Source organism: Octodon degus, unplaced genomic scaffold, assembly GCF_000260255.1.
Source record: "Octodon degus isolate 3935 unplaced genomic scaffold, OctDeg1.0 scaffold00047, whole genome shotgun sequence".
Classification (NCBI taxonomy): Eukaryota; Metazoa; Chordata; class Mammalia; order Rodentia; family Octodontidae; genus Octodon; species Octodon degus.
Genome location: NW_004524623.1, coordinates 9,672,981 through 9,688,131, shown reverse-complemented (window position 1 = coordinate 9,688,131; position 15,151 = coordinate 9,672,981). Strand labels below are relative to the sequence as shown.

General features: G+C 39.1%; 1 protein-coding gene across 1 annotated transcript in view; it reads right to left on the bottom strand.

Annotated features, from left to right (window-relative positions):
- Positions 1–15,151, bottom strand: part of Trhde (thyrotropin releasing hormone degrading enzyme) — a 462,867-nt gene that overhangs the window by 335,577 nt on the left and 112,139 nt on the right. The window contains exon 3 of the mRNA XM_004632174.3: positions 10,564–10,690. Within this exon, the coding sequence (XP_004632231.2) occupies positions 10,564–10,690 (127 nt within the window). The remainder of the gene's footprint in view (positions 1–10,563; positions 10,691–15,151) is intronic.

The following is a 15,151-nucleotide window of genomic DNA, read 5'->3' as shown; positions in this document are numbered from 1 at the left end:
TCTGACATTGCCAGTGAAGTGGAAGACCCAATACTATTATGGATTACTGGAGTCTTTTAGAATATTTTTGCTGAGTTATCAAACCTATAATATTCAAATGACAGAACTAAATAAAAAGAGGATATATAAATGAATGCCTATTTTGTATCTGTGTATTCAAAATGGTTAAGACAGATATACAGTTACATTTCTTAATGAACAGAGGGATTTGTTCTAATAATATTTGTAAATAAGATATCATGTCTGCATCTTGTATAGCAAATAACCACTAGGAAGACAGTATGCAATGTGTTAATTATTGAAGCTGTCCTAACAATTTGATTTGAAACTGTCTCATTGCTATTTGTCTGTCAATAAAATTATGGAAAAAATTAAAATTTAAATTAAAAAAATAAGACTCTGTCTCAAAAATTGAAACAGTAATAAAACTATAGCTGAGTACAGAGGTTCCTCAGGGTATTCTACCCACAGAGGCCACAGAAGCTCTGAATTCCTTTTCCCAGATATTGTCTCATGCATCTCTTTAACTCTTCGTCTCTATTCTTTGTAATATTGTTTATAACAAACCAGCTGATGCAAGCAACCATTTTGCAGAGTTCCAAGTGCTGCTGCTCTGAGAAGCTGGCTGTGGGAAGCTCTATCTACAAAAGCATAGGGAAAGCAACATGAGACCTGCAGTCAGCATCTGAAAGAGGAGACCATCACAGGGACTGAGCCCTCACCTGTGGGATCTGAACCTATCGCCAAGGCAGAGACGATGAGCAGCGAATTGAAACAGAGGATGCTCACTCAGTTGGTGTCCACTGCAGAAATGATTGCTTGCTAGTGGGGAGAAATCCCCACAATTTCTAGAGTCATGAAAGATCCCTGTGTTGATAACTGTGTTAGAGAATAGGAAAAACAATAGCTTAAGGTTTTATTTTTTTTCCCCTGCAGCATCCAAATTCAGAAGCAGGTAAATTGTGCAAGTATAGAGTTGAGGAGAAAGAACAAAGTTGGAGATGTAAATTTAAACTAGAATCAGCACATTGCTCTAAAAGCCATGAGACTGAATAAGGTCACCAAAGGAGGTCACTGCCTCCTGTAATAGAAGCACAAAAAGAAGGGTGAAACCTGTAGTCCTCGAGTACTGAGCAACTAGGGAGCTAAAGGGGTGTGGGGAGACTGTTAGCAGGAGAGAAGGACTAGCCAGCTAGCTGGAGAGAAGACAAAAATTAGTGTGCTGTCTTTAAAGACAAACAAAAAATTGTGCTTGAAGCAATTGCAAAAGGGAAGGGCACCAAGGGACTAAGGGGGAAGGAATAGAAGAGAAGACAATAAATAAAAAAATTAAGGTATGTCATAAGCATGAACCAGCTCCAGATGAGGAAGTACTCACTACACACTGCTAGCACATACTAAGACCAAGTGATGTGTTAAGCAAATATTAATTAAAGAAATTGGGAAGAATAGTTGTATCCGAAGCTACTGACTGAGCTACCAGACTGAGAATCCAGCACTAGATTTAGCAGCGGAGGTAATATTAAAACTGTGATGCTTCAGGATACTGTGGAGAGTAAAAGCCTGCTACACAGTACAGGCCAGAGATGAGGGAAAGAGAGGAATGGGAGTCAGTGCACAGAGACAAAGCAGGTGAGCTGTAAGAGGAAGGAGAGAAATGCTTCCACAGCCAGAATGAGTGCCTGTGTGTTCCACTTAAGAGCAATAGCACTGTGTTTATACTATGGCTTGGAAAAGACCAACTAAAGACAAGAAAGCTAGAGGTTCAGGAGAGAAAAAGGTGAACCACTGAACTGATGTCCTTGAGCGTGAGAGGATGGGATGAGGTATGCAAAAGGAATACCTGAGACCGGAGCAACACCCATGGTCAGCACCAGCTCAGCCAGAGAAACAAGCAGCAGGTACAAGGCTTCTGCAATGACTAAAGGTGACTAAGCGAGGAAACAACTGGAAGGAGTTGCTTTCTGTCTCCAGAACAGGTGCCTCTGCTGGAATATAGAAACCAATGCCTGGGAGGACAAGGCCCTGATTAAGTCAGAACCCCTGAGTGAATTAGTTAAAATACACTAGAGGTCGGGGCCTGAGAGATACCTCAGCAGGCTCAGGCGCCTGCCTGGCAAGCAAAAGGTCCTGACTTTGATCCCCAGGAACACACACACACACACACACACACACACACACACACACACACACAAATTCTGGGGCAGGGGCCTGCCAGATAGCTCAGCAGATTAAAATGCCTGCTAAGCAGGCACAGAGACCGGGTTCGATTCCCGATGGGCCGTGCTGGGATAGTGATTGAGACTGGGTGTGGTGGTGCATGCCTGTAGTCCCAGTGCTTGGTAGGCTGAAAACTGGAGAATCACTACGAGTTCAATCTATGTAGTGAAACCCTGTAGACCCTGTCTAAATACATTTAAAAATAAAGAAATAAAGATTTTTTTTTAAATACTGGGGCAAAGTCCAAAGTTGTAAAGATCTCAAACTCCTAAACCTACCAGTGAGGATAAGAAGGCTGTAAGCAAACTGAACATATAACAGTATCGCCAAAGCTACCAATATAATTTTCCAAACCTCTTCAACTAGACGTTAAGCGTCTGGAGGAAGAGGCCACTTCCGATCATTGCTGAGTACAGTGCACACAGCAACTAGTCAATACATGCTGGTTGAATTAATTGTGAATTCAGTCTTGCAGTTGGTTTCTGTTGCATTAAATTCTCCTCCCAAGGGACCTGTGGTTTGCTGGTTTATAGTACTAATAATCTCATGTATCATTCCTACTAAAATGAGTTGCTTTCATTGATTTCTTTCATCTTTACTGTCCTGCTTATTTCTTTGCTGCATTAGTGGCTAAGTATCATACACAGTGAGTATCATATATATGTTTTGTTTGTAGTCTTGGAAGTCTACAGCATGTAATAGCTGCAAAATAGCATAACAAGAGCAGTTAAATGACCCTATTATAGAATAATTAATGAAGGAATAAAATCCTATGTTAAAATAACTGTTAAATATTGAAATAACTACGTCTATTTTAATAGGATTTGGTGTTATTTCAGCACAAATGGTTGTCAGAGTGAGGTTAGGAAGACATAAAATATTTCCCACTGAAAGAAATAGCTATTCTTTGGTTTATTAGAAAATCACCAGATAAAAAATTTTTCACAAGCCAATTAACACTGTAAAATAAGGAGAGACTGTGTTTGATTCTAAAAGGAAAGGATAATCACTGGGACAAAATTATTTCTGTATGACACTCTGTAAATGAGGAGGCAAAGTAGTATTGTATCTAATTCTCTGAGAAGGTATTAATTTAGTTAACCCGAACAAAGATCTGAAAATCAATTTTCCTAGAGAAACTCCACAATTTCATAAGTGTCAAAGCAAATATTTTTAGGAGTTCTGAAAGAAGGACATTGGGAGTGAATTAATATTATAGAGAATTAGATCAACCTATATAAAGAACCTCCAAAGACTTTATTTTTAAAGGAGTATTATATTATTTCAGGTCATTTACAGAACATACAAATCATGTTCAGGATTTCTTTAATCAAAAGTAAGACAAGAAAAATCATGCTTTCAAAAACATTGAGATACATTTCAATTAATTCCACATTGTAGGTTAAGCTGTATAATTAAGATGAAGTAGAATTACATTTAAATTTTCAGGGGCCGGGGAGATGGCTCAGTAGAATAAGCGTTTCCCTAGTAAGCGCAAGGGCCTGAGTTCAATCCCCAGTTCCACCAAAAAAATAAATAAAAATAAATACATAAATTTTCAGTTTGTTGAAATCAAAACAAATCCATGAACTTATTTTTTAAAAAAATATAGCAGGCTACAATGCTTACCAGGTAATACAAATACATTATGAAAATGTAACTATGTAGAATCACTTATTTCAAATACGCCTACCTATATTGGCTACATACAAAATCTTCAGGTGTAGTATGCGATATTTTATGAGAAGCTTCATGACTTTCACCGAGAAAATCATCACTACATCAACACTATTGATCACTATCCAGGATTATCACCATCCCCGTGACAGCACAAAATGGATGTGTCTTATAATAGCTCAAAGAAAAATCAATCATTCAAGTTAGACTCTCTAACTCATGAACCCCAACAGGACAATTTATCCTATAACTTATAGATTGTATTACAAAAATGTTTTACCCATCAACATGATAAATAAAGCTCACCGGATGATGTGGGCTTTTTAGGCCACACAATTCTCCAAATGCCCTCTTTCTGCCCCACTTACATTTAAACTTCTGTCTGTGGTGTGAGGACTCATGAAGAGAAAGCTTCTTTTCATGTATATTTCATGCCTGCAGCACTTCACAGTGATCCTACACTCCTACGATATAGCATGGATTTAAATATTTGCCCAACGAAATTAAGTACTTGATTATATTCTAGATTATGAGTCTCTAATCCATTCATTTTTGTAAATATTGTATTTTTATCAAAACCACAATCTCCTTAAGGGCAGAAATTCTTATTACAGAACACCTGTGTTCCCTTCGCAATCATAGAGTTGGTGTCAGGTAGGTAATGAATTTTTCATAAAGGTGCTATGTAAGCAAGGTGCTTTGAAGAGAAGCAATCAAGCGTACTCTTTCACAACGCATTGATTTACAAATTACAGAGTAGCAGCAGAAGGAAACTGAAAACTATCTGTGATAATTAATTGAAATCTAAGTAGAGTAACAAAATATTTTATCATTTTATCTGTCACCCAATTAACTATAAAACACCTAATATGAACACACATCTGCAATACCTAGCTGTACCTTCTCGCTGATAAAATTCCAAGTTATGAGCTATGTGCTTCTTTCATGTTTTTTTAAGTTTTCAGATTGTCTAAAAATACAATATATTATTTTAGGAACTGCAAGATAGTAGCAAAACTAGCTATTACCTTGGTCCTCTAATATTGCAATGATCTAGTTTATTAAGATGACTATAATTTTAACCTCTAGATTCTCAAAATTACTGGAGTCTATTTTAGCAGAATCCCAAGATTCTGGATAGAGCCGGCCTGGGTTTGACTTCTAAGTCCACTAACTCCTGCACTGGGATCTCTGTATATTACTCATCACTGAGTGCCTTGATGTCTTGTTCTGGAAAAATCAGAAAATAACACATACTACCTCACAGAGCTGTGTTATATGTGAAATGAGTTATAATGTAAAAAGCCCTTCAGAGTAACTCATTTTATATACACAAACACACTTGTCAATGTGTTTATCAATATATTTGAAAGATAAGAGGAAAGTAAGTTAATTCTTTGTATGTCTACAACAGCCTTATTGTAAAGTAACTCTCCACCATTTAATGGTGCTCATGAAAATATTCACCAGACATAGAGAGGCTTACTCTGTTATACCAAGTAGACTCTATGCTTTGTTACAAAATCAAACAATGTAACACCAAAAAAATAGAAAAATCTCTGCAAGCCTCTTACAAATGCTTTTAATGGCCTAATTTAGAGATCTGAAATCAATTCTTCAAATCTCTAAATTTGACAGGTGTTCATGTTGGATTAGCAGTGATGGCGAGATGCCTTTGAGTAACTAAGAGAATAAATTACGATCCTCCCAGCAGGCATCAGAATTCCTTTTTGGGATTCTCCCGATAAACTACTTGGGGTGGAAACCTAAATCCTTAGAGATGAGTTAGCTTGAGAAGTTCAACAGAGAAGGTTGAACTACTTGGATTTAGGCATGCAAAGAATTTAAGAAGGGAAAAGAGAAGAAATGCTGCAGAGTTTATGGCAGAGAGCAAAACGACTTCTCAGAAAAGGAGAATCCAACACTAAATGGTAAGGGTTTTACTTCATTCTGCTGTGTAGCATTCCAGTTTTCACATAGACCACCCCACGTCCCTTCCAAGGCTTCAGTAAAGGTAACTGCTGAAGAATTTTCCTATAGTTTGCTTATTTATTTCCACTTTCAACTTTCTAAAACAAATTTTAAAAAAGCAAATCCCACGCCTTCTTTATATGTTTGGGACAGAAATGTACTTTTAGATAAGGATGTTGTCACTTAAGCGGAAATAGTTCCTCCCCAGAGGTGAGCCCTATGGGAGGACAAGCCTGTCTCTCTCTTCCTGCGCTCAGAACCCTCCCCTGCTGGCCACTGTCAGAAAGGTTAGTCTGTGGACCATACTCTTGGTCTCTGGTCATTGTGCCTCCTTTCGCCCCTGCCCCATCCCTCCTCATTTGCTCTTGAATGTACATGTCACCATCATTAACAACCTTTATACTATTACCAACAACGATGGATTAATTAGCCCTCGTCTAATCTGACTGCCACCATTTATTCATTGTTCTCTTTCATGTTTTCTTTATTAAACAAAATAAAAAATAGCAAAAAAAATGATTAGACACAATATAGAATTTCAGTAAACAAAATAATAGGAATTCAGCAATGGCTGTTAATGCGGCATGCTGTTGTCTTCCAGTTAGTAGTGTGGATAATTGTGCTGCTGATTTCTGCCGCTCTAGCGAAAGGAGCACTTAATGCTTACATTTTGTTCACTCTCCTTTTCAATCCCTTAAAACTTTTTTCACCAATTTTGCTTATAACTAGTAATCTTATTGGTTTCTTGATCAGACACTTGAGCCACCACAAGCCATAGTGCCTTAAGTAATTTGCTTTTTCTCAGTACGCTTTACTGGACTCTAATATTTTTAACCTCTAAACACTGGATCAGAGCCTCCCTACTCCTTTTCTCTTTTCACCTGCTTTCACTAGCAGGTAATCCCTATCAGTCTGACAGATTTATATGTACTAACATGTTGCCAAACTTACACTTCTATAAATCGATTTCTCATTCAAACTCCCTGCTTATAAAATAAAAAAGCTCAAATTTGAATTTCATATATACCTCATGGCGTCACTTAAATGTGCAGTAGATGTGTCAGTCTCCCTGATTGTCCCCTTCCACAGCCTTTCTGTCTTAATAAGTGTCAATTACACCCTTCTAGTTCTCAAACTGAAAACTGTGCATCACCCTTGATGTCTCTCTTTTGCTTACATCAGATATCTTATTCATCATCAACTTCTACAGTATCTACTCTCAATATATAGCCAGACTTGAATCACTTCCAACTACTTCACTGTCAATCTCCTGGCTTAAGCAGCAACTACCGTATTTCACCTGAATTTTGCCATAGCATTTTACCAGTCTTCATGCAGCTCCACTCTTTCCCCTATACCATGTCTCTCAATCTTGGCATTATTGAGGGTTTAGGTTAATAATCACCCTTTATTATATAGTCTATCTTGAGCAACACAGGATGTTTTGCAGTACCCTAATCTCTACTTAATAATGCTAGTAGCATGCACCCTACCTACCAACCCAAATGATGACAAACAAAACTGTCTCCAGACAGGATCAAGTTGCTCAAGAGGGACACAGTTCCTACCAACTCAGCACCATTGCCTTGCAGTGCATCTCACCATAGCCATAAGAAGGACTTTCACAACATAAGTCAGATTGATGATATAATCAATATATATCAATCAATATAACAATATAACTGATTATTTAGTCAGGTTGATTATATCATACCTCTGACCAAAATAGACTAGGAGGGAATAGAATCTGGAGAAAAAAGAATCAAGATATATTATGTACAGGTACAAATTCCCTAGGATGAATGTAAACATTATATATATATATATATATATATATATATATATAGTTTACCAATGAAATTAATTTTAAAATAAATAAATACTGGAACATAAGAGAAAGAAAATGCCTACATGCTGCCCACTGCCTGCTGGCTCTGCATAATTTGCTGTCCACCCATCACAGCTGCAGAGTGGCACCAACTTCCCACCCTACTATTTACTCGATACACTGGGAAGCCTCACTACTCAGAAGCTAAGCATTTTGTTCCTGGGTCTACCCTTCCCACCCAACGGTGTCTACTGACCATAAACCCATTCCCTTGAGTTCACTGCTCAAAAGGCCTCTGTGAAGCTCTCTAAGATTGAACATTTAAAAGACTCACTTTTTTCCCCATCTGCCCCGCATATTATCACTCTGTTTTATCTTTATTTTTAATGGTGTCTGTCTCCATCCAGCAAGCTGTACATGTTTAAAACGCTTGTCTCCACTGAATAGGAGTAAGCCCTAGGAAGAATGTTTTTACCTATTTTGTTCACTTTTGCATCTGCATTATGTTAAAGATGCCTATGATATGCACTCAATAAATGCTTACAGGATAAGTAAGGGCATAAAAGAGAGTACACCAGGTCTTTGAAAGCATCTTAGGCAATCTAGAGGCAGCCTCATCTAATACCAAGAGTACTGCTATAGGCACCACTAATACAGATTGAATTGTTATTCACATAAAATTAAAGTATAATTCCTAATGTGCAATGAAAAGTAAAAATTGCCAAAATGCCTCTGTGCTTAAGGATCACTATAGAGTGGATATTAGAAAACATACTTACAAATTCATTATCATTTAGATGTAAACAGCTATGTATAAAATAAGTAGAACTTAAAGAGGAATTTTACAAAGTACATTGGTGGTGTCAATTCCCCTAGATATATAAAAAGCAATATGCTGGGGTAAGTCAAATCATTCAATTATATACATCATAAGGTAGCTTAACAAGTAACAGTAACAGTGAACAAAGCTCTTTACTATAAATGAAAGCATGCATGGTTCAATTGTAAGGGAAACAGAGGAGCAGAAATGCTTCCTGCTGCAACCTGACAGCTACATGGAAGCCTTGAAGTTCTATATTGAGTTCTGCTAATTACTGGTTTGAAGGGGACAGTGAAAGACCCACATTTTCTCTTGCAGATCTTGCAACATAAGCACTTGTGAATTTTACATTAGGGTCAAGCTGGGAAGTTCCCAGCCAGCTGTACCTGCAGTAGCAACAGAGTCACCTCCAATGCAAATGAGGTCAGGTGTTCTTTTCTGCCCTGGGTGACTACCAGGGAGGCTTCAGTGTAACAGATTCTAACAGGGAGGTAAATCAGAAGTGAAAAAAAGAGAAAGAACAGAGCAGAGCAAAGCACAGATCCTATTTGAAATAAAACTTTGCCTATTGATTCTTAGAACAATTTCAAAGAGACCTTAGAATTTTGCAGTATAACTCAGAACAACTGTACGCCCTTCTCACAGATAACGATATCTGTGATTCTACCTACTTTCAAACTAGCTACTCATTGTAAGACCAATAAAGCTACACAGCAGGCAGGTGCTTTAGTGAAATAGGCCCAGTTCTCCAGGGAGGAGAACCTGTGGCTTAAACTAATGCTTTTGATCAAATAAATACTTTATTCTTACTAATGAAAAATACCTTTTATGTGGATCTAATCAAAAATGCTCTTGGGAAGAAAAATGGTGGATGGGGAAAGAGGAGAGCAGGAAAATTATTGCAATGCAATATCCCACTACAGGTTCTCTGAGAAGAAAACAGAACTTCAACATTTCTAATTCGTATGCATGCCCTATCAAGGTCCAGGAATGCCACAACCCAATCTCTGGTAAAAGCAAAAACTTTATTCTAATTAGGATAACAAATTGATTCATTTATTCATTTGACCAACAATCATTAAATGCATTCCTTTTGTAAAAGGAAGAAGTGTAAGAGCATTCACAGAGCACACAACCTGCATTACCACTGTTTCTCTTCCTTATTCTTTATATTCTATTTATTATAACTGCGTACTAGCAATATGAATGAACAAAAATAATCTTTTTTTTTTTCTGGGAATCAAAAAACCCAAAAATAATCTAAGGAATGACTAATTCATTAAGAGTTGACATCTTGGAATTTGGAAAAAAATAAACTCATCATGCTCAAGAAACTCCTTTCTTTAAAAAAAAAAAAAAACTTTGCTGATTGGCTTATTTCATACAAGGTCTCGTTATACAGTTCCGACTCAGATTGATTCTCTTGTCTCAGCCTCCTCAGTGCTGGGATTACAGGTGTGCACCACCACATCTGGTTTCAGGGCCAGCACAGTGCTCCTGGGGCCCCAGGGCCAGCATGGCATGCTGTATCAGGGATCAAACTTGGGTCTTGGCACTTGCCAGGCAGGCACTTAGACTACCAATGGTCTCCCCATGAATGAGAGACTTCTCTATGTAAGATACTAAATAATTCTGGGAGTCATCAAGACCGCATTTGAAATCCCAGTTCTTTACCTACTGATGATCTAAATGAAGAGAAAAATCTCATGTCTCAGTTTTTTGTGTTGAAACTATTCTAACTAAGCTACTCACATAGTAGTTATGATTAAACGTGAGGTTGGCAAGCACCCCTCCATAGGACAGATTCAACAAAGTACAGCTACCTAAGCTTACAGAATGCCTTTCTTAATTCCCACAAGTACTCATTGGCAAGATTCCAGAAACACTAAATTTTATTTTACCTCTTCAAAAGAAACTATTTCTCTTATTCACTACTGCTAAAAATATAAACCTTTGCATTTTCATGCCCCTGAGTGTCTCAAATGCATGAAGAAGAAATTTTACCTTCAAGGAGCTCTTCCAATAAAATAACCAAGAAAATTCTTACCTAGTTTTGGCAAGGAATAGGGCACTTTAAAGTAGTCTTCATAAAATTCTATTAATCTCTTTGTAATATGAAGAGCATAGTCCCCAGATCCTCTTCTGATAGCATCAGGTCTTGCATATAATCGGACCTAATTAAAAATATATATAAAAGATACTTTAGCCTGTTGTTACTCAAGTTTTATCTTCCCTGAAAATACAAATCAACAGAAAGCACTTCAGATACCAGTATGACAAAAATTAAATAGGATTTTAGCTCATATATCAAAACACACTCTGGCTGAGAGAACTAAACAATTAAAGTAATCAAACTGAGCAAGCCACAATTTCCTCACTTACAAGAAAATGCACAGAAGATTTGCACAAGGTGTATCAAATAAATATTCAAAGTTATCACAAAGCATGCTTTGTCAGAGATAGGAGGAAACGCTGGATTAGTATGATGGGACCATGACTGTGCTGACAGGAAGTACGGCGTAGTGGCTCAACAGGGGGAAGAATCATGCATGGTTTGTGAAAGGCACATTGTATCAAGGTTTGGAAATAGTACCAGACTGTGGGAAAAAACATACAACTCATACTTCCTTATTTTTGGAGTCTACTGTCCTTACTTTCAATGTGCAAGTAAGAATAGAAATTTTTCACGTACATAAGCAATCACCATTCTAGAAATCTGTCTGCAACTGTTTCTACTTCCAAACCCAGCTGAAGTCATTCACATTTCTAACACAATCCAGCTACTTAACACTGATTTTGAAAGCAAGCATCATAAATTACCTATCCTTGGCCACAAGAAAGCCTAAAGCCAGAAACATGAGGCTGAACAAAACTAGCAATTGTATGGAAAAGGTTAAAACGAGATTAGTTTTCATAAAACTATCAGGATCTTTCCTTCCCAAGACCAAATCTATTTTTCACAGATGTGGCCCCAAATCCTCATATCAATTCTTTGAATGAGAAATACATAGTTTGCTGAGCAATAGAGAAGCGCTGCAGCCTGCGAGATGGATTTCAGTCCTACTCTGTCACTAACCGCACTGAGGGATATTAAACAAATGACTTTGCCTCTTCAGGTCTTAAAAGTTCTCATTTATAAAATGAAGGTGCTGGCCACCATCTGGCAGCTAAAGTGTTCTTCAGTTCTAAAGTACATTGCTCCCAATCCCATTTTCCAGATAAGGGAGTTTGCATGCCTTTCAAGTCACTAGAAAAATAAAATAGTTTGCTCAGTAAACCAAAATGGATGTTTATATTCAGCAAAAAAAAAAAAAAAAAACAGGAAAAAGGTATACTCAATCATAACACAAAAACTGATTGTACAATTAACTATTATTCATGCTTAGAGAAACCAAAGATGTGTACAATCAAAAAGAATAGTCAATGTCAAGGAAAAATAACTTTTGACTTTGTTAGAAAGACCTATATCCTATAAGGTGTGTACCATATTCAATAATAGTTGACAAATGATGAAGCTGCCTCCCTCTCATAAACTGCATCAAATGTCAAGTTAGTTTACAGTAGCCAACATTTTTGGCTGACAGAGGAGAGAGGCTCTGAGCGAGCAGAACACGGAAAAAGCGACCCGCCTTTAAAAGTAGCTGCTTTTGTAAACATGAAATGCTTTAGCGTTCTAAAGAGCTTTTGAGACTGCAGATGATGTAAGAAGGAAGTGCTCTCAGGGAAACTAATAAGGGAGTGAGAGAGGCAGGAGAAGAGAGGACACTGGGCCAAGCAAGGGTACAGCTGCAGGGGAAGCCTGGACTCAGCCTGGTCCACTGGGAACTCAAGACTGGGAATGAGGTGGGAAAGCCTGCAGAACGGTGAGGTGAGAAAGCCTGCAGTATGGTGAGGCAGCAGAAGGAGATGCCACACTCGCGCATGTCAATCACTGACTGCTGGGTACCAATAGCAGGACACAAAAAGTCCAGTGCTTCCGGTACTTGAGGTGTGAAGGTGGTGTGGGCACAAACCAGCCAACAAGAGGCCTTTGGCAGAAGTGTCTGGTCTGAGTCCTTTGACCCAGACAGTGAAGGCAGGGAATGGGTACACAGGTCTGTGAAGAGGACGAGTCTGTACACAGACAGCCTCCCCGGAGACAGGAGTCACTCACATGTACATCATTCATTCAACCTGAATTTATTTGGCATTTTCTTTGCACCAGGACCAGGGATAAAAAATTTGTAATTTATCATGTAAAGAAGATGTTTTTTCTCCCCAAAGTATGGACAAAGCATTATCAAAATAAAACAAAATAGTGTAGTTAGCATGCTCACAGAGCTTCTCTTTTACTTGCTAAGGTAAATAGTGACAACAGCTAATGACAACAGCTAGTGGCACATGCACACGCAAGAATGCTAAAATACAAATGGCATTGAATGTTGAGAGAATATGTACTTTTCAAAAAGTTCCAGGCGAAGAGCTAGCCGACAGATGTTAAAACTATAGTGAGGACTACGGCAAAATGAACCCACAAGGGTCGCCAATTTCACACTCAGGAGGTATCACTGATAAGAGTGGCAGGAAGCGCCGTCATCCCTACCAACCAGTTCTATTAGTTAGCCGAACATTCTGCAGACCCAGACAAGAGACACGTGACTGTATCAATCTGCTTGCCAGGATTTGCTGGAATTACTCCAATCTGAGTGAGAAGATAAAACATCTGCGTGCTCAGCACTGTCTGCATGTGCTCATTCAAACACTGCATCGTATGCCTGCTGTGTGCCAGGCACTGTATCAGGGAGTAGAAGGAGAACAAGGAAATTCCCACTACAAAATGAACACGACATTTGTACTTACTGCTCTTAAGAGGTTTACAATATGTGGAAAACAAACAAGTACGTCAACAACAAAAACACAACCTGGGAAATGTAACAGTGTGCCCTGCCTCCCCGTTCATTACAGAGCATGTACACTGCTAAACCTGCTAGATATCGTTCATAAAATGCTCCCCTGTATTTCCCACATCACCACTTATTCATACTGATTATTCTCATCAGCAAACACACTGTGTTGTCTCCTTTTTATGAAGTAAATTATTCTTTTTTATTTCTTTTTAAAGTAAATTATTTGTGATCAGAGTTCTAGCTATAGTTTCCGGCCACGCTCTTGGAAAGCATTTTTAAATGAGGAACATCTAAGTTAACACCCACACTAGAGAGAATGCAAGGAAGGTCTCACAACGTCAGGCGCCGGGTGTGAGCAGGGTGTTTGCTATTTGTCCCCTCCATGTCCACTGCGTCGCACACTCCCCACCGCATTGCTCTGCATCACCTGTGGTCAGCAAGATCAGCAATGTCAAATGCAAATGGCAGCGGGACGCGTCCTCCTTAGCCCATTGGTGCCATTTGCACGGTTGATCTTGCTGTCCTGGAAACACCTTCTTCACTGGGCTTCGCTGACTTCTCCCTCAGTCACACTAACCACCCCTTGCGAATCTCTTGGCCCGTTCCTTCTTATCCTCATCTCAATCACCTCTTAATCTTGGAGGGTCCCAGATGTCAACCCACATAGTTCTTCACATCTCTCTCTCCACTCAGTCACCTGGCAATATGGTCTCTCTCTGTCACTGTCTCTATCTCTCTGTCTCTGTCTCTCTCTCCCCCCTCCTCTCTCTCCTGTCTCTTGGTCTCTGTCTGTCTCTCTCTCTCCCTCCTCTCTTCTCTCTCCACTCTGTCTCTATCTCAGTCTGTCTCTCTCTCCCCTCTCCTCTCTGTCCTCTCTCTGTCTCTGTCTCTGTCTTTCCTCTCCCCTCCCATCTCTCCCCACTCCTCTCTCTCCTCTCTCTCTCCCCCCTCTCCTCTCTCTTCTTTTTCTCTGTCTCTCTGTCTCTGTCTCTTCCCCCTCTTCTCTCTCCTCTGCCTCTCTCTCCCCCTCCTCTCTCTCCTCTGTCTCCCCCTCTTCTCTGTGCTCTCTCTCTGTCTCTGTCTCTGTCTCTGTCTCTCTCTCTCTCTCACACACACACACACACTCTCTCTCTCTTCCATCTAAGACCATTTTCACCTCACTTACTTCCACCTCCAACCTCCCTCCATCCAGTTGTCCAGTCTCAGTACCGCAACATCATCTTTGTTTTCCCCTCTTCCTCACTTTCCAACAAGTCCTTTGGACTATACCTTAAAAACATATGCAGAATCCAGCCATCTCACACCATCCCACTGTTACCACTCTGGTCCAAGCCTCCACTATTTTTTGCCTGGATGAATATTCTAACTTTCCTATTGATGCTTCATCTCTTACTTCTTCCAAGCTGTTCTCTGCAGAGCAACCAAATTCTTCCAGTTAAAATAAGCACCAATTCATGTCACTCATCTTTTTTTCTCTCCACTGGTTTCCCATCTCATTCAAATGGCCCCTAAGTCCTCACATAAACTCAGGTCTCTTTAGTTCCCTGGTTTTATTTCGTATTATTGTGCTGCACACCAACTCCAGTTCCCTCCTGCCTTAGCTCCTCTGATGCTGCTTAAATGTACCACAGACATTATCCATCAAGGCTTTTCAGTTTCTCCCCAGATATTTCCATGGCTCATGCTTCTGTCTTCATGTCATTGTCCAAGTGTCTTATTTTCTAGGAGAATTTCCTTCCTTCCTTCCTT